This window comes from Lepisosteus oculatus, chromosome 14 (genome assembly GCF_040954835.1).
Source record: "Lepisosteus oculatus isolate fLepOcu1 chromosome 14, fLepOcu1.hap2, whole genome shotgun sequence".
NCBI lineage: Eukaryota > Metazoa > Chordata > Actinopteri > Semionotiformes > Lepisosteidae > Lepisosteus > Lepisosteus oculatus.
In genome coordinates, this window is record NC_090709.1 from 18,279,634 (window position 1) to 18,306,882 (window position 27,249).

Sequence of the window (27,249 nt, forward strand, 5' to 3'; positions counted from 1 at the left end):
GCTGAAAACATCTGTAACACAGTAACAGGGCTGAAAACACTTTGTTCAAACAAAATAACTATCAGTATTTTAGAACTCATGCCATTTAAAAATATTTCATTACCATTGTGTTTATATGTTATATATTGTATTATGTTAATAATTGCTCATTTAATTTGGAAAATTCTCTTTCCATTCCCCAAAGCAGCCAGCATATTTCCAGAAGACAAAAGGTTAAATGCGTTCATAAAGGTCCAGAGTGAAAGTGAATATTGTTTTACACAATATCTTAGTGTTTTGCAAATCATGTTTATTTATAGGTGGCTCAGTGGTTAACATTGCTACCACTCAGGGCTGGAGCCCCATCTTAAATTCCTGTCAGGTTGTCTCATGTTGTGCCTGGTTTTGTCTACAGTGTTTTTTGTCCTTTGTGTGGATCAACTTATACAAATAAGTTGATAAACATTTAAAATTTCCTCCTCCTCTGGGGTTGATATTATCATTATGCTGATGAAGTGGTCAAAGACTCCTTATTGTTTTTATTGATACTTTTAATATCTGTTAACAATCATTATGCTAAAAAATAAAGACCCTGTGCTCAAGTTGGTGATATCCCCACGCTGTTGCAGGAAGTCCTTATAGAAAATGTCCAAAGCTCCAAAGAGGTTCCAAATTAGGGAGCAAGGTGAGGGAAAAGAGGAGGGTTAAAGTAGTGACGGAAGTGAAAGGGGATAGGAAGATTAGCTGCGGCGTGAGCATCTGTTTAAGTGGGTGTGCGTGGGAATGTGAAGGCGTTTGTTAGAGCAGGTGGAATGTGTAACAATATACTTTCGAAATTACATGCAGATAACAAAAATGGTCTTAAAAACTTTATTGCAAAACAAAATTCTAATTACATTTATAAAAATGTTACAATCAAAAGTGGTACATTCAGAATTATATATCAATTAATATTTTGTTTCTAATTTCTGAAACATCACATCATAAAAAAGGAGAAATTATAAAAAAGAAGACTGAGCAGAAATGGGATGTTCAAGCCTCCGTTTTTTAAAACACAAGCTGCAGGTACTGTAGACAGACACTGCGGACAATATGGAAACAGTGGAGTGAAGTGGACTCAGGTCACAGACAGTGTCGGTGTGGAAACAGTGGAGTGAAGTGGACTCAGGTCACAGACAGTGTCAGTGTGGAAACAGTGGAGTGAAGTGGACTCAGGTCACAGACAGTGTCAGTGTGGAAACAGTGGAGTGAAGTGGACTCAGGTCACAGATAGTCTCAGACAGTCTCAGTGCTCAGAGCTCCTCTAAGTCTGTGTGACTCTTTTGGTGAAGCTCTTTTGTGTCTAGACCTGCAGGAGGAGCTTCTCCCAGACAGCCCCGTCAGTCTCACAGTGCCCATCCTCTCCCTGAGACTCGTCCCCAACATCATCATAGTCAGTCCTGTCAGGGGCTCCTTCTTCAGAGGGCAGTGTGGTCAGGACCCTGTCCACTCCAGGGCCAGGGTGGGATACACCTGACAGAGAGACACAGATATCTTAGCTGAAATAGAGTCATTCCTGTCCATCAGCTGCTCTCTGCCTGTCTCCGCTGAAGAGATAAAGCTGCTTAAAAAAAAAAAGAATAAGACCTACAGTAACATTTCTCTCTTTGTGAACCTGGATGCTACAAAATGAATGGCAATCTATCTCCATGTTCTAAAAATGCTCCCACTAACCAGGAGAGGCAGTTTTTAGCCAAGGGAATCTCAGAACAATTAAAGTTTCTAGAAACAATTGAATGGCAAGCTCTCTTAATGAGGTACAGATATTAAACACCAAACTGGTCTTTACATTTGATCTGGACAAGGAGTTCTCACCTTTTGTCTTTCTTGGACTATTAATTGACACTTAATCATTCACCCTAACTTAACTAAAGTAAACCGAGGTAAACGTTATGGTTGCTTTGTTCACTGAATCTCACATCCCTACATCTTAGCATACATCTCCTTGCTTTGAAGGCCCTGAGAATTGGAAATGTTGACAATAGCCAGGTGTATCTAGATTTTTTAAAACACTTCCATAGTCACAATAGTATAGTGAATGAACGTTTTAAGTCGTCGTAATAATCAGAGATTGTAACAGTACATTGTAAGAGTATTTGCTGATTTTATGAACCAATCTAAATAAACAATATACCATTTATTGATAGAAGCATGACATGATCTGCAGTGATACAAATGGCTGTTAGTGGAGTAATGGTTGGATTAAACAGAATAGTTTTTACAATATTGTAGTCAAAAGCCTTGAAATAAGTAATTTTCCATATAAAATTGTATCTTTTAGGAAGAATTGATCATTTAGAGCTCTTCTCTTCCAGTTAGTGTTTATTTGCTGGTGTTAAATTAGGTTGAAACTACTTTCTACTGACAGAGGTTAGTGCAGGCTGGTACAGGGCATACTCATAGTCTTATTTATTATAACTCACCTGACACAGTGTCTGGGCTCTGGGGTACAGTGATGGCATCATCATAGTACTCTGGAGCCTCTTCTGTCACAGAGGACATCAGCTCTCCTGAACCACACACTGTCACACATCAGATTTAAAATTAAAGAGATCTGGCAACCTAACTCTATAATACATTTCAAACTAATTTCAGATTTTTATTGATATGGTGAATAACAACAGGGCCACCTTAATCAGGACAGAGAGAGCAATGCTGTGAACCTTTGTGAAACATCTAAAGAGTTTCATCTGGACACGGGCAGCAGAATAACCCAGAGAATAATCCAGACTCAGTGTGATGAGCTGTGTAGTGCACAGAGGGAGCCTGAATCACTGGGATTGGTGCAGGGTTTCTCTGTAGGACTGGACTGAAATAACACACCTGAGAAGGCATCTGGGCTCTGAGGTACAGTTGCAGTATCATCATAGTACTCTGGAGCCTCTTCTTTCACAGAGGACATCAGCTCTCCTGAACCACACAGAGACAGGTTTACTGTTACATATCAGATTTAAAATACAGGAGACTTGGGAACCTGATTTTATAATACATTTCAAATTAACTCTATTTTGTTTAAATTAAAATGGTGAATGACAACAGAGTAGCCTGTTTCAGAACAGAGAGCAATGGTGTGAATCGTTGTTAAATATCTGAAGAGGAGCTGGAGAATGGCAGCAGAATAACCCAGAGAATAATCCAGACCTATTCACTTCCATAATAAATATAAAACTATTACTAGATTTGGACTTATTTGGGCAGAGCGAAGATACTGAAGAGGAGCTGGACACTGGCAGCACAGTGACCCAGACTGATAGTTCAGAGCTGAGAGCATAGAGAGTCAGTTTAATGTGACCGCTGCTGAGTAACTGATAACTCTGTATTCTGAGGTTGAGATAAAAGAGAGAATAGAGAGAGTCAGACTCACTGGGTTTGGTGCAGGGTTTCTCTTTGGGACTGGACTGAAATAACCAACCTGACAAAGCGTCTGGACTCTGAGGTACAGTTACAGCATCATCATAGTGCTCTGGGATCTCTTCTTTCAGAGAGGTTCTCGAGTCTCCTGAACCACACAGAGACACAGAGAATGTACACTTCAACTCTCACTTACTTCACCACAGTGCTGCAATCACTTTAAACACTGATGTTCATAAGAACTGCAGAGTAAAATGTATTTTCCATGTAGTTATAGTAAAGTGTAATTCTAAATGCTTTGTGAGATAAAATTAAGACAAGACTCCAGGGTGAGTCTTATAAACAGCCATCAAGAGAATCTTTAATAATTAAGTCAGGATGTTGGTGTTAATATCTCATCTGAAAGGTGGTTTCTCCTGCCTTCAGTTTCCCAGTCATCATACTGGGACAACGATCCTGAATTCTGCTCCTGAGGGAAATGGTAACTGTTGCATCAACACTAGTTAGAGCTGCATCCTAACTATTCCTTAAAGGTATCCTCTCCCTCTACTGATAAAGACTAGTTTTGTTTTGTCTTAGCCTCTGTGATCTGTTATCAGGCCAGCATTAGGCAACACTGAAGAGCAGAGTTAATAAGGTGTCAAACAACGGAGGTTATATTTGTCAGATTCAGAATTTTCTACACAAGTTCTCTAGATTTCAGCTTGGTTTGGGATGAGAGTGAGTACTGGACTGCAGATGCCCCACTCCCACACTGATCCCCCTGACTCCATCTCCCCTCACCTGGTACTGGGTCTCCCTCACTATCCTCCACATCATTGTATCCAGAGGGCAGCTCGTCAGAGAGGAATCTCCCTGTGAACAGGAGGACAGATCAATAATACCTGCACTCAGACAGCAGGCTCACTGTCCTCTACTGGCTGTTCCCACTGTGTGAGAAGCCAGAGTGTGAAAAGTAACACAGAGTTTGTTTTTAGATCAGGGACAGTGCTGTGCTGATTTTCGTTACTCATGTTAACATACCTCTTGAGAAAGAAACCACTATCTGAAACCAGTGTGGTGAGATATTCTACAAGTGTAAGTCCTCAAATCTTCCTCAGATGGTGGAGACCAATCACACCCTCTGTACACTCTCTCCACTCACCTCTCCTGGGGGCGCTGTAGGTTCCCTCTCTGGCCGGTTTGTGCTCTATTTCCTCATAAACAGCATCATGATAGGGGGTGTGTGCTCCCTTAGATAGGGCTGTGTTAGGAAACAAACACTCAGGGTTAACATGCAGTGAGGGGAATATAAGGTATTTAATTGGGTGCTAAACCTTTTCTTGGGCATCTGTGCACATAAATATTATAATTATACACATCTGCAAATTTCTACAGATCTCCATCTTAGAGTAAAATCCACATATCAGTTTCATGTGAGTGATAGTAGTGACCACCAGAGGTCACTAGTTCCCTCCCTACCTTTCCTCAGCTTCCTGTTATGGATCAGCTGCCACACTAACAGGGCCAGCACCACAAAAAGCAGAGCCCCCAGTGGCAGGAGGACCGGGAGTGAGCTGGAGAGGCCTCCCAGCTGCTGTGTCTGGGGTGTTGTCCTGGTGCTGCCTGAAGGAGAGGGACACAGATCAGAAAATGATCTTCTGTGTCTTAATCTTCAGTCTCAGTAGTGATCTCATCTAGACAGAGATTAGAAACTGGAGAATTTACCTGTTTCCACAGAAGAAGTGCTGGTGGAAGTAGGAAGAGCTATAATAGAAGATAAAATGTTTTTTGATGAGGAGATTCACAATAATTCTCTTTATTTCTTGACAAAAATGAAACAGAGAGGATACAGTTTATAGAGAGCAGTACTTCTGAAAACCATGCAGTTTGCCAGCAGCATCATTTAGACAAACCGAAATGTCTCTTATTCCCTTCTGTCAACTGCATTACCTGTTGTCACTGGATGACTTTGAGATCCCCAACCTGAAAAAAAAAGGAGAAGGGATGGGTCGAGATTCAGAGAGTATTTAATAGCCATAAGGGCTCATACTAATTGTATTTCTAATAGGCAGAATTTGTGTTGGATTCTTCATTATTATTTACATCTGTATTCCTGTACTGAGAGCAGCCCTGAACACGCTGGGAGCTCCAGCTGCTCCCACTCACCTTTACAGGTGACCCCAGCGTCCTCCTTGTGCAGACAGTCGCTCTGTCCCAGGGGAGGGTGCCAACAGTCCCACAAGTGAAGCTCACTGCCCCTGCAGTTCACCTCGTCCAGCCAGATTGTGCCACTCCCTGGTCCGAATGATGCGTTTCCCACTGCACTCACTGCATCTCCACAGCCCAGCTGTCTGCAGACCACCTGGGCATCTTGCAGGTCCCAGGAGTCGTCACAGACTGTCCCCCAGGAGCTATTGTGATAAACCTCCACCCTCCCAGAGCAGTGACCTCCTCCTCCGACCAGCCTGAGGGGCCACTGGTCTAGTGAACAAAATAAAACTGATTAACAGACAGAGACACAAACCTCATCAGCCTGAGGGGCCAGTAGTTTAGAGATTGGTTTGACACATCTTATCCACATCAAAGCAAAATACATCTCGGCTACTGTCTGGTTAAGAGCACTGACTTTATTTGTTATTTGTGAAAAAAAAAATGTAAGAACTGATTTATTTTATCAACATACAGATACATTTTGTAAACTCACTTGAACATGTGTCCTGGCCTGAGGCTGTGGAACAGGATTTGAAACTCCGGGGCACAGACTTCTTCTCTTCATCTAAAAGAAGGAAAACCCTGTTAATTTAAGATTAATAACCTTTATACTGGACATGATGACATTAAGGTACAAGTAATAGGTTTATTAGGCTGCTCCCACCTGAACTATGATGACATTAATGAGTATCACGTCTGAGTATGAAAGTATGTTAGCTGCAAGTATGAGTACTCATGCAGTCATTACATCTTCTTTTGTCTTTCGTATTATATATTTTTTTACTTTCATTTTTAAATGTGTTGTACGGATTCTGTATATAACACATATTACTTGCTTCTTGAAAATGCTGTGACTGCCAGATCTAAAACAATAAAATAGGAAAACTGTGTGTAGGTCTGAAGACATTTGTAAGGCATATTGCTTGGTAAACTGCTGGATTTAAAGTTCCATACACTCTGGGATTAGGGATTAGAAACACTAGAATCTGCTCATAAAACTAATATTCAGCACTTTTTGACAGGTCACCTTATTTCTTAATTAGCAGATTGTTTATTCTTTTAAACTGGAAATAATCAGTAATGGATAAGACTAAACTAACATTGTGTGACTCAAAATAAACACCACATATACGGAACATTATTTGCTAGGGAAAAGCAATATAAAATCAGCAATAAATTCACTTATACAACTATTGCTATTGCTCTCTGGCAACAGTTACCGGTTGTGTACAGATCAAACATTTTGGCATCATTTCTCTTCAATGAGTCACTCTTGGTGTTATGATAACAACGAAGAGCGACTCAGCCCAGAAACAACTAAGCGTAGCCAGCAACTGTTTTTTGAGCGGAGACAAACATTTCCCTCTTAGACTTGCTTATATCGTTTTCAACATGTTCAAACACATTCAATCCCCCTTTTTTTAGGCAAACAGAGGGTCTGTTTGCGGTCATTTCTGGGATAATGCGACAGGAACGGAGACATGTTACGAGCTTTGCATGTGGTAGAGCTGTGCATTTAACGGGGCTCGGTGTGTTACAATGTCATTAAAATAAATCACGTCACGCCTCTCTGCTGTATGGACGCAGTCCATCCTCAGCTTCACCTGGTATCTGCGTGAAAAATTCACCCAATGTTGATCCCAATGTTTCTGCAGAGATCAAGAACAAGGGGCAGATTCCTCATTTACGCATCGCGAATCCTTAATCCTTTTTCTTTGAAATCCAGCACGGAAATGACAGAACAACCAGCTTGATTAACTAACCAAAAAAAAGTCGCCTACTAAATGCTCATCTGTATTCAAAACAGGTCTCCATGTCGACCACTGTAATAAACAGCATACGGCCACACCGCGACGGTTTGGAGCCAAGCCAAATAATGCTGAAACAGCACAGCTGCAGCGATGTCTGGGCAAAAAGGTAAGAGATACCAGATCGCCTTTCACGACTGTTGGGCTGTGTCCAGTTTTGTACTGTGGAGAGTAATAGTTGTAACAATAGATGGTGTGAGAGAAATCTAGCCCTGACATCAGGTTCCTATGCCAGCAGCCATATCACCCTGCAACTCAACACTGGCAGCCCCCCCCCCCCCCCACTGAAACTCAGCAGGTGTGAGCTTGGTCAGTACCTGGATGGGAGACTCCTGGGAAAAACTAAGGTTGCTGCTAGAAGAGGTGTTAGTGGGGCCAGCAGGGGATGCTCATCCTGCGGTTTATGTGGGTCCTAATGCCCCAGAATAGTGACTGGGACAGAAAAGTGGAGTGTCCAGAAAAGCACTATATAAGTGTAAGCAATTATTATAATTATAATTTATTATAATTAAGACATTTAAAATTCTCTTGAACCTCAAAGTATTTTTTTCTGTTTTTTCTTTGATAATAATGACAGGCATGTTAGTCTGATTGTAATAAAAGCCACTAGGAACAGTTTTTGTGAAACTAATCAATTATTGACGTATTTAGGTGTCAATGTTTTACCCACCATTTTTGTGTGAAGACAGATTTATGTCAAATTAGCTTCTGAGCCATCCCACCATAATCTTAACCTTCAATGTCTTACTGTCCAACACAGGCCATGAACAAAAACAGTGAAACACTGGGCTGTCTATTTACTTTATTAGTCATGCTCTGGAGTCCTTACCTGAGCAGGTGATCAGAGCCACTTCAGAGTCTGTGCACTGGTTCTGATTCCAGGCAGAGGAGGGGCAGTGCCACAGCGTGGAGTCGTGAGGGCGGCATTTAAATTCATCAAGCCAGTGAGGAGCGGAGTCCCGTCTGGGGCGAGATTCAACAACACGCCCACTCTTCCCACAGTTCAGCTCCTGACAGATCAGACTCACTGTGTCCTCACTCATGCTATTCCAGCACACATTGCCCCAGGTGCCATTGTAGAACACCTCCAGCTGACCAGAACAGCCCTCGGCCAGTCTCAGCTCCTTGAACTCTGGGGACACACAAGTGGACAGACTGAGAGAACCCTGCTCTGAACTGACACAGACTTCTAGATTAAAGACCTCAGACAGAAACAGTGTGTCTGCTAACTACTGTGACACTAGAGGATTTCATTATTTTTTTTCTCCAAATCAAATTAATGGAATAGAATGTTCTTTTTCAATAGAAAACAATAAATTACAATCCTAATTGAGAATCTTTGGGTTATTATCAAGCACCCTATTACTATTACAGTAATAGTTATTTTTACATTACTGTCCCTGTTCTTGTCTTGACCAGGAGATACTATACAATTCTCCTGGTAGTTAACACCCTACTGTATGAAAACGTCATGGTGTGATATGAGTCCTGTACCTGAACACACCACTCCCACATCCTCCTTGTGTCCACAGTCATGTTGTCCCCACCCTGCTGAGGGACACTCCCATAGAGAGGACTCATTCCCCAGGCAGCCCACTTTGTTCAGCCAAATGGCTCCAGTTCCCTGGCTGAAGGAGGCCGGCACTGGAGCACTGAGGGCTGTCCCACACTGGAGCTGCCTGCACACCACCTGAGAGTCTGCCAGGCCCCAGGAGTCATCGCAGACTGTCCCCCAGGAGCCATTGTGATAAACCTCCAGCCTCCCAGCACAGTCGCTTCCTGCCCCAACCAGCCTGAGGGAGCGCTGGGCTAATAGAGAGACAGTGCCCAGTGATATAAACACATATACAGTACATATAAACATTACTGACAGTTAGTATAGGAGCAGATAGTCAGAGGTAAAGGGCCAGTGGTCAGAGGTCAATGCAGTACTAAGAGATCACTGTGACCTTTAGTGAGAGATAATTTGCTGAACATCAGCAGCAGATGCAGCAGGGGAAGTAAATGCAGTGCAAGCAGCTTTTACTTCCTGCTGCCTCAAAGACCCTGACTGTCTGCGCGTTAGAAAGGTTGAGAGGGACAGTGTTGAACAACTCCACACACACCTGGTGCTTCAAAGGGCCATAGTCTGAAATGAGTAACAGAGATGTCAACACACACTGAGAGCCCTGGAGATACAGAACAAGGACCAGTTCATACCTGGTGTTACTGAGGAAGGAACAGAGGAAGATGGGAAACCTGTCAAACACACAGAGAGAGAAGGCAGTGTGAGCTATATGTGAATCAAACAAGTTAACATCAGTAATGAAACTAAAATTAAAACAGCACTGATTAATGACAGAATTAGTCAGTATTCTCCCTTTACCTTTGCCAAGTGAATTGTTGCTGCTTTTCAAGTCTGTAAAAGAGAAGGAAGGAGCTCATTACTGTCCACAGGTGTGATGTTTCACCAGTGGAGTGTTGGTTGTCTGTGGGACTGAAAAATAACTTCTATAAACCTTAACCTCTGGATTCTCACTTTCTCTATGGCACAGTACCATGCTTAATTAGGCTCTGGGTTAATGCATTAATTACAGAGATCAGGTGTTAATTACAGTATACTGAGTTCCAGGACAATAATAATTAATAATAATTGCTTACACTTATATGTCACTTTTCTGGATACTCCATTCAAAGTGCTTTAGAGGTAATGGGGAAAATCTGCTACCACCACCAATGTGCAGCCCCTACCTGGATGATGTGTCAGTAGCTATAGTGCACCAGTACACTCACCACACACCAACTCTCAGTTAGGAGGAGAGCAGACTGATGAAGCCAGTTCAGAGCTGGGGATTATTAGGAGACCATGATTGGTAAGGACCGGTGGGAAATTTGGCCAAGACATCAGGGTTACACCCCTACTCATTTCGAGAAACACCCTGGGATTTTTAATGACCACAGAGAGTCAGGGCCTCAGTTTTATATCCCATCCAAAGAACGGCACCTGTTTATGGTATAGTGTCCCCATCACTATACTGGGGCATTAGGACCCACATGGACAGCAGGGTGTGCACCCCCTGCTGGCCCCACTAACACCTCTTCCAGCAGCAACTTTAGTTTTTCCCAGGAGGTCTCCCAGCCAGGTACTGACCAGGCTCACACCTGCTCAGCTTTAATGGGTTGCTAGTTGTGAGTTGCAGAGTGATGTGGCTACTAGCCCTGAACGATCTGAATAACAAATATACACATGATTTTATTCCTCACTGTTTTTGTGTATCTACCCTTCTGAAAGAAAATTACATAGCAACCTACTAACCCCTTTTGAGAAATTTAGAGTTATATATGTTGAAAACACACTGAAATGCATTAAGAAAAAAAAAATTACTGGATGGAGTATATAAAACAACAGTTATTCGGCTAATCAGTGTGCTGCTGTGTGTAAGCACATGATTTTTAAACACATGAATCTCACTAGAGCAGATGACTCCTGCGTCCTGTCCATGAGAGCACCCTGCTCTCCCCCATGTAGAGACAGCACAGTGTGAGAGACGGCTCTCATTGCCCCGGCACTCAAACACATCACCCCTTACTGGTCCACTGCCCTGTCCAAACCAGGCCTGTCCTGGCACTGCTACAGCCTCCCCACAGCCCAGCTGCTGGCAGAGAACACTGGCATCTCTCAGGTCCCAGTACAGGTCACACACTGTCCCCCAGTCCTTGAAGAGCCACTGCAACTCCACTCGGCCAGAGCAGGAGTCTGAGCCGTTCACCAGCCTGAACCCTGTGTATCCTGCATACAGGACAGGGGGAGAGTAGACACAGTGTCACAACACAACAAAATCTCCCTGCAACATCTAGCAGTAACCCTCAACTCTAACTTCAAGTATACAGTAAATCCTCAACATAGTACCACTGATAAATGCGACTTCTACAGCTCTTCACTGATTAAACATCTGTGTGAATTCAGGAGTAGAACAGAGCAGGTCCATGAAATTTGTTACTTCATGTTTCAAAACAGAACTGGATAAGAGACTCAGAGCACCTGTATCAAAAGACACATGCGGTATTGACACTGAGTCAAGGGAGTCAAGAGGGGGGTTATAGAGCAAAGACTGCAGGAAAGGACACGCTGCAGATTTATGTTGCAGTGAGAAGGTGACTGGCAGGAGTTGAGGGTTGTCTCTTTCTCCTAAACATCTCTTATTTCAATTAGGAACTACATTAAATAAATAAATGGAATCAATTATCCTGCCCTTACCAAAACACACCAGTCCCACGTTGTTCTCATGTGTGCAGTTCTGTGATGTTGTGGATGACTTTGGACAGGAGAAAATCTGAATTTCGTTGCCCTGACACTGGAGCTCCTCTGTCCAGACTTGTCCCTCCCCCTTCCCGAAATGAGCCCCCTTCAGCACCTGTGAGGGAACCCCACAGTCCAGCTCTCGACAGACAACTTCTGCATCCTGCCAGTCAAAGTCAGAGTCACACACTGAGCCCCAGGTCTCTCCATGCTGCAGTTCCACTCTCCAAGAGCAGATATCACTGCCTCCAACCAGTCTGACCCCTCGATGAGCTGCAATATCAGAACAATAACAGAGATCATTGTCCATGACCAGTCTGACCCTCAATTAGCTGGAATTGGAGAGCAATAACAGAGATCACTGTCTTTAAGCAGTCCGATACCTCGATGAGCTGGAATATCACAACAATAACAGAGATCACTGTACGTGACCAGTCTGACCCCTGACAGGCACTTTAGAACTGACAGGCCCAGGGCTGTCACAGCCTGGCACTGCTGGAGCAGGAGTACCTGAACTGGGCACTGTCAGACTATGTAGACATGACAAGGATTGTGATTCTCCACATGAAAGCAGATCACAGAGAAAGACATCATGTCATTTAATTCAATGCTATTTTCACACACCTGGGTCTAGCAATCAGCTCTTGGCTACATTGCATTGCAAGACAATTCAGGACCATCAAAGCCTTATAGAGGCCAATCTTTAAACTTAAATCTTTAATTCCCCATCATGAGCATGGTTCAGTATAACCCAGCCCATATTCCAATATGGAAGAGGAGCTAAGAGGTTAGCGGTCCAGTCTTCAATAGCAAAATCATTGAATAACTTGACTGAGCCAACAGAACTTGATCTTGTTCATTTCTATTTATATACAGTACAATTCAGTATTGAGAGCTCAATTCAATTCTGGGCTCATCTTTATCAGATTGACAGTTACTCCACCACCAAGAGTCTGCCCCTGGGCCAGCTGGTACTGCAGCTGAACACACAGATCTCTGTAGCACTGAGCTCTACAACACTGAGCCCGAAATATCATGAAAACACATTAAAATACACCTGAAACTGACCAGATCCACTGACAGCTGGAGAGAAGCTAATTCACCCCCCAGCAGACTCTCACCTCACCAGTGTTAAAACAGCAAAGACACCTTGAACTAGATATAGACTACAGCTACAGCTACAGACCATAACCTAGCTGTTTAAACTGACCGACACTAAAGGTACTGGACAGACAGGATGAGCTTCAGGCTTAGAATGACAGAGACAGGATAACTTCCTGTTGTCCTGTTGTACAAACACATTAATAAAAAAGACAAGTTTTCCGGACCTGAAGAGTCATGTGCTAAATTTTTCTTGTCCTTAGTATACAGTAATTATGGAGTATAATTATCAGTAAATTAGATCTTATTTATGACATATTTATTGCTTATATTTCTAATAACTATATAATTCAAACTAATTAGGATTTATTCTCATGTTTATTAAGAATATCACTTGCTAATGGTAGACAGTAAGAGAGAGGGAGCAATAACAGTAGGGAAAAAGTAAGTGAGAGGGATTGGTCATTTATATGGTTTGGATTAAGACAGTGACCGTAAGGAGGGTTGTCAGTGAGCAGGTCTCAACAGGATAAGAGCATTGGGAATGGGAGGATGGAGAGGTGGACGATAATGATGATGAGTTTTAATTATCCTCACTGCTGGAGATTGGAGACAGTCTGTGTCTCTTACCTGAACACCTCACTCCAGCATCAGAGTCATGAGGAAGGGGATAGTGTTTCACTTCAGTTTTACCACAGTCCCTCAGCGCAGCCTCTGACCCCCTGCAGGAAACCCCACCCAAAAGGACTGATCCAGACCCTGGTCCAAAGTGAGCTCCTCCTGGTGCTGAAACAGCAGATCCACAGCCTAGCTGTCTGCACACCACTGCAGCATCATCCAGATCCCAGTTAGCCTGAAAAACTGTCCCCCACTCTCCTTTATACTGAATCTCCACTGTCCCCTCACAGGGACTGGCTCCATTCACCAGCCTCACATCAGAACTGCCTGGGGAGAGAGAGAAGTACAGTATTATTAGCATCTCTTCAGGATATTTGGTATATTTATACATATTTAAAACATGTCAGATATTATTTTTTCCAGTTTGACTGGATTGCTAGTACATCTGCTGGTGAACTAGAAACAGGGGACACATGGAAAGTGAAACGCAGAAAACCTAATATCTGCCATTTCAGACACTCAATGTATGTGAGACACTAGAGACTCTACCAGCACAGTGTCTGTTTGTGAGAAACTGGAGAGTCTACCAGTACAGTTTTTATTTCTGCTTTTCCACTGTGTTGTGAAGTTGTTCTGAGAGATTCTGATAAGTAATTACAAATTAAAGCCCTAGAAAAATTGATAGGATATGTTTATACACCTTTAGTAATAGCAATTGTAAATTTGTACTCATGTAACCATTTGTCAAATTACACACCAAGTTAATTGTTTTTTTGTTAATCTGCACCTGTGTTCAATCGATGTGATTCAGAAAATTTCAAACTAAATAAGTTGTTCCTCTTCATCTTAAAGGATAGTGTCAGTAATCTTAGGGATTAGGTATGTTGTGTGAAAAACTAAGAGTTTAAATTTGTTAATTTTGAAGAATATACTTGTTGACTGAGTTTTGGAAAGACGGAGGGTCTTTAGAGGAGATGTTTAGGGACTGGGGTGGTTTTTTACCCTTTGTAATTCTTTTTAAAGAGGGCAAGATCTCATCTGACGTTGGAGTGAGAACTTTGATTTTCACTGAAAAGTGAACGAATGCCAAAGACATTAGACTGAGTCCATCTCTCAAGGAAAGTTTTTGTTTTGCAGGAGAACCTGGGTGCGTAGGTAGATGAAGTGAATTGTTTAATTCTGCCAAGACTTAGTTTCACATTTTTCTGTCTGCTCAGCCTGCTTTACTCCTGACATCCTGGCTCCAGTCTGTTTCTACCAGGTGTTCACCAGGTGTTCACTATATATATTAAACTATTGAAAAAAGACCAATGGCTCAAATGGCTCAAATAAACCAAATGGCTCAAATAGACCAAATGGCTCCTACCTGAGCAGAGAAGGGACACTTCCTGTCCAGCACTACAGCTGACTGTCTGTGGAGAACTGCAGTTCACCAGGTGAGACTCGTCCCCAGAGCACTGAATACCTGTCAGACACACAGCACTGTTACTGTCCCATACAGAGAGGAGTTATAGGCTTGTACTACAGAGCACTGAATACCTGTCAGACACACAGCACTGTCACTGTCCCATACAGAGAGGGGTTATGTACTACAGAGCACTGAATACCTGTCAAACACACAGCACTGTCGCCTGTCTCATACACAGAGGAGTGGTATATTTGTATTACAGATCCACAGCCCAGCTGTCTGCAGACCACAGAGGATTCTCTGTAGCCCCAGGAGTGCTGGAGGAGTCTCCCCCAGGTGCTGTTGTAGTGAACCTCCACCCGGCCATCACAGTGACTCTCTCCTCCTGACAGCCGGACTCCACCGTCTAGAGCTGACAGGGAGGAATCTGTAAAAATCAATAATCGTTTTTATTTTCAGTCACACATCAGTAAAACAAAACAAACTCGCAGAGGGGTTATCAGAAATATTTTTTTGCAAGATTAACCTAATACATCACAGTTTATTGTGTCTAATAGTAGTGTTTTAAAAACAGTCATAATAATTTTATGAATGGTCTTGCTTATGATGTTTGCCAGGATGTCAAATTCTATCAAATTCTAACATTGCACTTATTCTGTCTTCTTATACTCTACTCTATACTCTCTTCTAATACTATAAATATTATATATAAGAATATATAAATATTCACTGGTTGATAACAACTCTGCACATTCTAGTTCCCCTTTCCTTCACCTCAACTGCACTGACTCATTCCTCATGAATGAGGAGGGATGTGACAGCACTGGGCAGGTGAGCTCAGCCCTCGAGTGGGGGATGGGGGAGGAATTGTGCTGGCCAGCACCTCAACAGGTGACTGGATCAATAAAAGGAGCACAAACTGCATTGTTTACATCTGTGGCAAAGAGGGCTGTGAATGAAGAACGTGAATATGGACAGACTTGTGTGTTTGGTAACAAAGGGCGCTGAAATTAGCAGCAGGGCAGGCTCCTACAGAACAGCCTGAAGAGGCGGTTAATGGAAGAAAAATATAAAGCAGATAAGGATTGAAGAAAAGGTTGGATTTAAGGGTGGTCTTGGGAACACAGTTGTGCAGGAGCTCTGTGGAGATGAGATATGATTATGAGAATAGAGGACAGAGTGAGAGGTGATAATGGTTGTGGTGGAGCTCTGTGGAGATGACAGAAGATTATGTGAAATGAGGGCTGGGTGAGAGGTGACCACAGGTTGCTTGAGCTTTGTGGAGGTTAGGACAGTTTGAAAAGTGAGGAATGTTTTGTGACTCTGGTAAGAAGATTGCCTTTAATGGCATTTTGAACAGTTGGTCTGCTGTGGCTGGCTTGGAGGCCCACACCATGTAAATGGATTTAATTGCTTCGTGAGTAAGTGGGGGAGATTTGGATTTGACATTCTACTGATCTGTTATTTAAAGCTTTATTAATTCTGAAACTGTTATTATGTGTTGATTCTTACTAGAACAAATGACTCCAGCATCCTGCCCTTGAGAGCAAGCAGCTCTTCCCCATGAAGAGAGAGCACACCAGGAGAGATGGGTCTCATTGCCCCAGCACTCAAAAACATCAACCCCTCTTGATCCACTGCCCTGTCCAAACCAGGCCTTTCCTGGAGCTCCTACAGCCTCCCCACAGCCCAGCTGCTGGCAGAGAACAGTGGCATCTCTCAGGTCCCAGTACTGGTCACACACTGTCCTGTTTTCACCGCGGTACTGCAGCTCCACCCGACCAGAACAGGAGTCAGGGCCGCCCATCAGCCTGTAGCCACTGTAGTCTGCAGACAGGACAGGTGAGTCAGGAGCTGTACAGCATTAACATCACTAGTCTTTATACAAAGGACAGGGGAGTCAGGAACTGCACAGTATGAACACATTATAATCTAATCTTTATACAAGTAACAGTAATCAGTAACTGTACAGCCTGAACACATTGTTCTCTTTATGCAAAAGACAGGTGAGTCAGGAGTTATACTGTATGAATGCAGTGTTAGAAAGGTTGATTTAAAAGTGAGTTGATTGTATAATAACTTCTCATACTTACACATACGTATTGAATATTAAACTTAAATACACAATAGTAATTATCTTTCGCACTGTGACAAACAAAAATGCATCAAGCAATATGGAAATCACATGACCACAAGACCACTGCCTGCTGCAGCTCGCTGACTGATCCAAAGATATTAGTTTGGGGTGCAATATATGGTGGGCATGAAATGCAAAAGGCAATCAAATAAAAATTCTAGAAAGTGGCAAAAACATTCTAAAAAGCAAGAATATGCAAACTGAAAAAAAATTTCAAAAACTTTTTTCCGTTTTGTCTTTAGGTATTTAATTAACCCAGATGGTGACACTGTAGAACAGACAATGCTCTCAAATATTAGGGGGCAAAGCTATGAGGAAGAGAAGTAATTAGCCCACACTGCTCTGAGTGAGATATTGAAGTGTTTATACAACTGAGGATCAGTACAGACAGTGGTGCTCTCACCTGTACAGACCAGGCTGATGTCACTGCTGTGAGTGCAGCTCTGATGCTCCCTGGTTAAGGTGGGACAGTCGTGAATTCTGGTCTCATTTCCCCGACACTGGATCTCCTCTGTCCTGATCAGCCCCTGCCCCTCTCCGAAATGAGCCCCTCTCAGCAGCTCTGCTGGAAATCCACAGTCTAGTTGGCGACAGACGACCTCTGCATCCTTCATGTCAAAGTAGGCCTCACAGATTGTATCCCAGGACGTCCCTCGCAGAACCTCGACTCTGCCAGAGCAGAGACTCCTGCCCCCTGCTAACCGCACTCCTGACATGTGACAAAGCATTTGTACAATTTTTAACTGTATTATAGGACATTAACAGTGTGCATAATACAGTATATCAAAGTAAAATAAATTAGGAGAAATGACAATGGTTAGATTATCTGTATTAAACATTTTTAATCTTTTAAAATTTAAAAGAGTTTGAAGTCATTTGCACTCAATCTAAAAATTTCAGAAGTATTTCAATATGCTTGGTCACATTAGAAAAACCTCTTTCTAACTTGGTCACATTAGAAAAAACTTTTTTCTAATTTAATATAAAGAGGGCAATAAAACTGCAGGGAGGTGGTGCAGAAAGACAGTCAGAGAGTTAGACTGAGGCCTTGAGAGAGAATGATGGAGGACTGAGATCTAGACAGTCAACAGGGGCAGCTTCTGGAATCTCAACAGCAGTCAGAGAAACTGAAGCCTCATGAACATTTATAAACCATTTAATCTACTTCACTACAAATCCAGCTGCCCAAAATGTCCATAGCTACAGATGCAGCCATGCAAAATGCACAGGACAAACCCATACCGTGTGCACCTACGTGTGTGCCACCGCGCCCTACCATGGTACGTGATTGGTTGGCCAAAATGACTGACAGGGGCACTTGTGGTGCATTGGTCGGTCGTGGAAAGATTTAATCATTTAATCTCTTTACTGTGCACGTTTTAATCCACTTAGTATTGAATATTTATATTTAATTTTACCACTAAAGGGAAATTTTAGTAGCTGAGCATAAAAAGAATAGGAGCATAAGCGATATTAATTTAGGAACATAAACATATTATGTAAACTGTATATTGCTGGTCTTGGTATTGAAAAGAAAAAATACACACCAGTATTCCATTTCTACATAAACATTTTAAGCATCAAAGTCTTACATGTGGTTATTTCAGAAACGTTTTTATGTGCTCCTTCTGACCATGTTACTGTACGTTTATACAGTATTCAGTACTTTGTGAGAAAAGTGATAGTTTTAAGCTTTTCTGCGAATACGTATACGTTTAGAATTTGATTAATAGGGAATACAATATGGAATCGCATATCTAAAGAAATTAATAATGGTATAACTATATTCATGTAATTTTGCACAAACAGTAGTATAAGACTTTCCATTGATATATACTGGTCACATGACTGCCTTGGTGGTGTGATTGCTTAAGTGACTGATTTGTAACCCTGAGGTTAAGTGTTCAAACCCAGCAGTTGCCAGCAGTTTTCTTTTAACAAATAAATATTTCTTTGAAAAACTAAAATAGCAAATATTATTGGCATTATATTGACATTTTTTATATTTCTAAATATCACAACATGTTCATACAGTATGTACACAGCGGTAGGGCGCAAATTCACGTGAGCCCGAAAGCCCTAAATTAATATGCAATGGTTTTCGCATCTCTCTCTCACTCTCTCTCTCTGTGTCTACATTGTAAAGAAACCAGTTTCACAGGTATTTTCAAAGTAGAATAAGGGCAAGTCCATCTCCCCCACTCACATGTTTTTTTAGAAAAACAGATTCACAACGCGAAGCTGTATCAGTATTCTGTGTAAAAAAAATCAGTTTGAACATTATGGGTGCTGGTTTTAAGGCGCTGCTGAGTAAAGGAGCTTTCCTGCTATCAGCAGTATTGTGCATATAGTTGACCCTTACCTGAATTAAAACAAGACATAAAGAAAGGGTTTCAGAAATCAAACAAAGCTTTATTCCTTTGTTTTGTGGTCTGGGTAATTGGAGGCTACGCTGTTATGCTTCTTATGGTGATATAGAGGGTTTTTCGCACGAAGCCGTATTGAGCAGTATTTCTCGCGTTGTGAACGTGTGTACACAGCGGTCCCCCCGGGTCCAGTTAGTGCGTAATTATGCATCGATGAAAAACTGGAGGTTTAAAAAAAGAGAATTAGCTCACTGATAGTTTGATGTAGAGGCTGTGAACATTTTCACATTCTGTGTTTCCTTTCCAAAGATATGGACAGAAGAATATTTGAGCGTGGTAAAAAAATGGCTTAAAAACGACATAGTGACGGCTGTGAAAACAGCCACATGTATTTTGCACGCACACCAAGTGTTTTCGTAACTCTAGGAGTTATCGTGAAAAAGCTACAGTTGTGCCAATTGTAATCATTTTTATTTTTAAATACATTTTAGAAAAGTGTCATCTATACAAAAAAGTTGCATTTAATACCACTTGATATTAATATATTTACAGAGATAAGCTCTCAATTAAAGCTCAGATCAAAGATCAAGCACAGATCAAACAGCAAAATGTCTAAGACATGATCTGTGATGTGGTTGAGTGTGAATTGTGGTGCTCTAGCTGTGCTGAAAAAAAAACAGTTGAACAACTCTTAAGCATACTGTAGTTTTTGTTAACACAAGTTTATCAGTGAAAAGACCACGGGCATTTTTCCTCCCCCCTACATTCTCAGAGTAGAATAGAATTTATTATTAGCACCATTTATTACAGTGCTAAATTTAATATTATTGATTATTAATAGTTTATGCTAACACCTAACTTTCTTAACGCGAGAAATACTGTTCAATACGGCGTCGTGCGAAAAACCCGTATATATACACCATAGGAAGCATAATAGCATAGCCTCCAATTACCCAGACCACAAAACAAAGGAATAAATGTTAAATGAAATGTTAAAAGAAAACTGAGGACATAAGAAAAGGTTTCAGAAATCAAACAAAGCTTTATTCCTTTCACCCAAGTCAGGAGACATTAGAATCTTACCACACCTGGACTGTTACAGTAACGCATTAGCAAGTTAAAGCAATTACGTTGAAAAGCCTGGTATAATAATTGTTTTATTCCTTGATGTTCTGATCTGCATGGCACTTTGGCCGTGGTGAATGTGGATCCTGTCTGGCATTGCCAGATTGTGAAAAATAAAAGTATTTTATGAAACACACATTTGCAATTTTAATCAAGATGGGGGTAAGGGAGTAAGGGAGTCGTCTCTATGACACTCTCCCTTATAAAATTAATGTGAAACAAAACAAAAACTAAAAGTAAGATACAATCTACAGACATTCACAACATGTAAATGTTTTATGATATGTCAATGTTGTGAATGTGGTGCTCTAGCTGTGCCGGGCCCCACAGCCCCATCCGCACACACCCCCACAGACCCATCCGCACACACCCCTACTCCCGCACCTCACCTCACCGTGCCTGGCCACCACTGCGTCACACCACACAGCTGCCAGCGCACCTCACCGTGCCCGGCCACCACTGCGTCACACCACACAGCTGCCAGCGCACCTCACCGTACCAGGCCACCACAGCGTCACACCACACAGCTGCCAGCGCACCTCACCGTGCCCGGCCACCACTGCGTCACACCACACAGCTGCCAGCGCACCTCACCGTGCCCGGCCACCACTGCGTCACACCACAGAGCTGCCAGCGCACCTCACCGTGCCCGGCCACCACTGCGTCACACCACACAGCTGCCAGCGCACCTCACCGTGCCCGGCCACCACTGCGTCACACAGCTGCCAGCACACCTCACCGTGCCCGGCCACCACTGCGTCACACAGCTGCCAGCACACCTCACCGTGCCCGGCCACCACTGCGTCACACAGCTGCCAGCACACCTCACCGTGCCCGGCCACCACTGCGTCACACAACACAGCTGCCAGCACACTGCACCATGCCCGGCAGCAGTAGCTATTGCTACTGTCTGAGTCCCTGTGTCTACATTGTTTGTAAACAAACCGGTTTCACAGGTATTTTCAACCCCCAGCCACTGTTGTTTCATCAGTTGTTATCCTGTAAAGTGCTTTAAGAAGCCACCATTAAAAGGCGCTATATAAAATAAAGTTTATTATTATTAATATTGAAAATATTCTTCCTCCCAGAGCTTGTAAATTGTTGTTGTTATTGTTGTTATCCTGTAAAGCGCTTGAGAAGCATACAATCTAGCATATTGTATTTCATTGCACTTTGACAGATCGTCTTATATTCACTTGTTGTCAGAATATCCCCCCCTCCAAAAATCCTTTTTTTTGTTTTGCTTACAATAGTATTTCTCTCGTTAAGAAACTTAGGTGTTAGCATAAACTATCAGTAATCAATAATATTGAATTTAGCACTGTAATAAATTGTGCTAATAATAAATTCTATTCTACCCTGAGAATGTAGGGGGGAGGAAAAATGCCCGTGGTCTTTTCACTGATAAACTAGTTAACAAAAACTACAGTATGCTTAAGAGTTGTTCAACCAGTTTTTTTTCAGCATAGCCAGTGGACTGATCACAATCCCAATGTGTGAGATCTTGCTGTTTGATCTGTGCTTTATCTTTGATCTGAGCTTAAATAGAGAGCTTATCTCTGTAAATATATTAATATCAAGTGGTATTAAATGCAACTTTTTTGTATAAAGCTGTATTTATTTAATACTACTTGATAGCTATATTAAAAGAGATAAGAATTCAAGTTGATACTGTTTAGACTTTTAATTATTTTAAACTGTATTACAGCACTGTACACATGCTTAGAAGAGAGAAAACGCAATGTTTCAGCTGTGAAGTCTTCTTCAGGCGTGAGGGTCTTCTGCTCAAAATGAAACACTAAAATATAGTGTAGGCTCTGAATGGGTTCAACTATGATTTGGGCTTATTTGCCCTCACACCTGAAGAAGGATTCACAGCCGAACTGTTGCAGTATTGTATTGCAGTAAATGTTTATATTGTAATGCCTCCACTGCTTGTTTTGTTTTGCCTCCATTGCTTGTGAGAGCCGGCTTACCGGCGTGGTGACATCACCGCCCTTCCCTGTGTGCAGGAACCGCAGCCGCTGGGCTGATGGGAAATTCCCCTTTGGCTCAAGAGGCTGGGTCCCTGTTGAATGATGCTGGAGGCCTGGGTTTAAGTCCCCAATGGTGAGGGGCTGACCTGATGCAGCAGCGGTGAGGGTGCCCATGTGGACCCTATAGTGTTAAAATGTCATTATATCTAATTTTTGATTTCTTTTTTAAAAATTAAAAAAATTGTTTGCCCAGCCTAAGAGGGGGGGGTCTGCTCTCATTGACAGCTGACATTCCTCCATACACTCAAGTGAAAAATTAATAATGCCAATGTAATGTAACTCATGAGAGCCCGGGTCCTGCTGCATCTGGCTCCGTTATGTTTTTAACCTTATGTTCCTGATTCCCCACCCCGCCGGTCCCGACTTGGTTCATGGTTTTAACTCCCTGGATGGATCCCCTGGCCTTGGACTCTACCTTCTGTCTTGGATTACCCCTTTGGATTTTCTCATGGATTGTTCACCCTGGATTCAATCCCCATGGACACCTGCACCCCTTGGGCATGCCCTCTGTCTCCATACCCTCTCCTGCATGACTTTTTCCCCAGTGTTTCCTCAGAATTCCGGATTGTGCCATCTGCATAGGGCCCGGAAAGAACTGTTCGTGACAGATGGCAACAGCTCAAACACTGTGCATGAGAGGTTGGGCTTTATTAGCTCCACCTGGCAGTAATTCCAGATACTATTATCTTGCTTGCGGTATTATGCAGTATTATACTGTATTATAAGGTATTAACCCTTGTTATACCGCGACACGCCCACCATGTTTTAACGCGGTATAACCTGCTCGTTTTGAATGGCTGCATCTGTATATCCACATTCCTGAAGAAATCTCCACCTGTGGAACATAGAAAAATAGAAGGAAGAATTGATCTGCTATAGCCTGGCACTGCTAGAGCAGGACTGTCTGACCTGGCCACTGACAAACTCTGGACAAGAGCAGGAATTTCACAGCATGGCACTGGTGGAGCAGGGTTGTGCTTCCAGGACTAGCTACACATACCAGGGTCTAGCAGTCATCTCCTGGCCAGAGAGCATTGCAAGAACATGAAGGAACCTCAGTGACATAAAGAGGTCTTTAAACAGAGCCATTTTAAAATATTAATTCCTCACAATTAGTATGGTTCAGACTTTCACGAGTATAATCCAGCCCATATTCTGATATGGAAGAGAGGTCAGAGGTCCAGTCTTAAACAACAAACCTGAAATCATTAGATTACTTTAATGAGCCTAAGAGAACTGTTCTAGTTCATTTTTACTTATATCTTATATTGGTGCTGAGAGCTCATCTCTCAATTAAATCTGGGCTCTTCTGATCCAGGCTGACAGTCACTCCACCAGAGGAGACCTGCTGAGAGAGAATCAGTCCCTGGGCCAGTTGGTACTGTAGATAGACACACAGCCCGCTGCAGCACTGAGCTTCAGAACCCTGAGCCCACAATACCATTAAAACACACCTGAAACCAGATCCACTGTCACCTGACACAAAAACTGTCACGGATGTTGGAAGGGGATGGACCATGGAGAGGCAGGAGAGCGTAAAAAGACCCATATGCGTAGCGGCGGAACGGGGGATTAGCCCGGGCTCAGCAGTTCAGGACAGGTATAGAAACCAATGCCCTCAGGCAGCGGACATGGGGCGACCTGGTGCTGGGCGGGTCTCAGGACATCAAACATCACTGCTGAGCGAAGGTGAATGAGACACCCAGAAATATTTAGCCCCAGAGAGAGAGAGAGACACCGGAAGGACAGCAAAGTACAGGAAACTAGGGACAGGACAGAGTAGGAGTGCCCTCTGGCTGCAGAGGGCGTGACAAAAACACCATTAAAACACACCTGAAAGTGACCACATCCACTGACAATTGGAGAACAGACATTTCACCCCACTGCACACAGGAACCCCAGCTCACCTCACTAGTGTAAAAACAGTAAACACAGTGAACTGGATGCAGAATTCACTGACCACAGCCTTGCTAATTAAACTGACCAACACTAAATGACCTGGAGAGACAGACAGACAGAGGCACTTCCTGTTGTACTGCTGCAGAGACACACAAATAAGAGAGAAGTGTCCAGTGCCTGAATTTCTAATATGTCTACAATATAATTCTGGAATACAATTATCAGTTAATTACATCATATTTGTGACATTATTTATTACTTATAATTATAAGCACTTTATAATTAATGGAATATAATGTATTATATATGTATAAAAATGTTGATTATTAGATTAATTACACTAATTGTTCATAACTGTAACAGAGAGAGGGAGTCGTAACACTATAGAACAAGACTTATTTAAAAAATGAAATTTTCGTGGTTTGGTGGACAGAATGGATATTAACACGATTCCCTGGATTCTACAGATCCAGGGTCTGGGATTCTGATGTGTTCTGTTCAGATCAATTGATTGTTTTTTCTGTCTTATGATCTGAAATTCTGGGCTTTGTCCTCTTTGAAGGTTGAGTATAAAACTTCTCCCTGTCAGAAAGCAAACAAGAGAAGTTTGTCATGCTGTTGCTCTCAGACAGAGTCTCCTGTCTTTGTTTCTATCTTTGATCTCCACACAGGTAGAAAGACACACAGTGACACTCAGGAGTGTTGTCACAGCTGGCAGCAGGACAGGAGCAGTGAGAATGGGAGGACAGATGGATCATGATGATTGACTCTAGATCAATGAAGGAGTTTTAATTGTCTCAGTGTCCTACCTGAACATCTCACTCCAGCATCAAAGTCATGAGGAAAGCCATACTGTTTCACTTCAGTTTTACCACAGTCTCTCAGCGCAGACTCTGACCCACTGCAGGAAACCCCATCCAAAAGGACTGATCCAGACCCTGGTCCGAAGTGAGCTCCTACTGGTGCTGAAACAGCAGAACCACAGCCCAGCTGTCTGCACAACACTTCAGCATCATCCAGATCCCAGCTTAAGTCCATAATTGTCCCCCACTCTCCATCATGATACACCTCCACCGTGCCCTCACAGGGACTGGCACCATTCACCAGCCTCACATCAGCTCTGCCTGGAGTGAGAGGAGAAATATAATACTTATTACCTTGTCTACAGCATACGTTTATAATTATACATATAAAGAAATACACCAGATCCAGATATTGATATTTTCTTACAAGTCTGACTGGATTGCTAATCCTTCCCATGGGGAACAATGAATGTTACAAGAAGTCCAACATAGCAGTTATCTTACCTCTCCTTCCACATGCCTGTGTTCACATATTGACTGTGTGAGATACTGGAGAGTCTAGCAGCACACGGACTGTGTGTCAGATACTGGAGAGTCTACCAGCACAGTGACTGTGTGTGACATACTGGAGAGTCTACCAGCACAGTGACCGAGTGTGAGATACTGGAGAGTCTACCAGCACAGTGATTGTGTGTGAGATACTGGAGAGCCTAACTGCATTAAGACACTGATTTTTTTTTTAAGTGTTGTATTTGAAAGTGAGAGTGAATAAAACATAAACTGAAAAAAAATTAAATCATTTTACAATAGATGAGTGTTTCACAGCTTGTGCTGAAACATATGTGAAGTGTATATTCTTATTCTCTAGGGAATAATTATTTCTAGCAATTTATTTCTAATGAATAATTACATTTGTTTTTTTTTATTAAATGCTCATTCACCTTTAGTTTGGAATATAACTTTTATTTCTAGATTTTTTTTTCTCTGGAAACATTAAATATATGAACAATGCATTTTTAGTTTTGACCTTACAAGATGTTGATTAATTCAAGATTCACAGACTGACTTATATTTATTTATATATCACATACTGTATAACATTATGATTTTAATTAATACCCTTTAAAGCTGTATTAAAAGTGAACAGAAAAGGTCTTAACCTAAAGTTCTTCTGGGTGCTGGTCACTACAGGGATCATGGCTGTAATGACTGTGTTCCTGTGTTTATGGGAGCTGTGGACAATGTAGTGGTCAGTGGCTGTAATGACTTTGTTCCTGGAATTCTGAGACCTATGGTTACTGCAGTGGACAGTATTTTTAAAGACTGTTTAACTTCAGGTCAGTTATTTGTGTCTGTATGTTTCTATGAGCAGTGGTCACTACAGTGGTTTGTAAGTACTGTTACTGGGAGCTGTTTTCACAACAGTGTATAGTGACATTATGACTTCAGAGGGCTGGGATTTGTGTTCCTGTGTTCTTCTGGGAGCTGTGGTCATGACTTTAGTCAGTGGCTGTAATAAGTGTATTACTTGAGAGAATTGGGATTCGTGTTCCTAGGTGCCTGGTGTCTGTATGACATTTTGTTTTCAGTTTCATTAAAGCACAGTGTTATTTTAAATAAGTGTTATTTAAATAATAAGGTCATACTGTAAACAGATTAGCACAATACCATTTCTCACTTGTTATTAACATCTTTTAAACCTGGGAAATGTAGGTCACTACAGTGGTCTTTGTAATGTCTGCAATGGTTGTATTAACTATATTCGTGTGTTTCTGGGAGCTGACAGTAGCTGTAAAAACACTGTTCCTGGGTTTCTCTGAGATGTGGTCACTGCTGTGGTCAGTGGCTGACAGGTACTTCACATGTAGTGCAGAAATGTATGTGAAATGTATATTCTCCTTCTCTGTGTGAGAACTGTGAACAATGTACCTCTTGCCTTTACATTTCAACATCTACATTTGACATGATTATCTGATTAAATTATATTAAAGCACAACAGTTTTTAAGGATACTAGATAGGTTTCACATGGACACACATACTGGGGACTCATTGTATTATAGTGATGTTGTCCTGAGAAACTGCTAAAAAATCGAGTTCTGTGGTTAC

General features: G+C 42.1%; 1 protein-coding gene across 1 annotated transcript; it reads right to left on the minus strand.

Moving 5' to 3' along the window:
• Positions 1–1,321: 1,321 nt before the first annotated feature.
• On the minus strand, positions 1,322–17,629 carry LOC102692859 (antigen WC1.1-like). The gene is made up of 14 exons (XM_069198904.1): positions 17,317–17,629; positions 16,452–16,603; positions 11,698–11,812; positions 10,809–11,139; positions 8,865–9,163; positions 8,200–8,502; positions 6,056–6,127; positions 5,518–5,832; positions 4,831–4,974; positions 4,153–4,224; positions 3,431–3,517; positions 2,842–2,928; positions 2,442–2,528; positions 1,322–1,491 (listed from the first exon to the last, which is right to left on the minus strand). The coding sequence occupies exons 1-14, from the start codon at positions 17,627–17,629 to the stop codon at positions 1,322–1,324; spliced, it is 2,547 nt and encodes an 848-aa protein (XP_069055005.1).
• Positions 17,630–27,249: the final 9,620 nt, after the last annotated feature.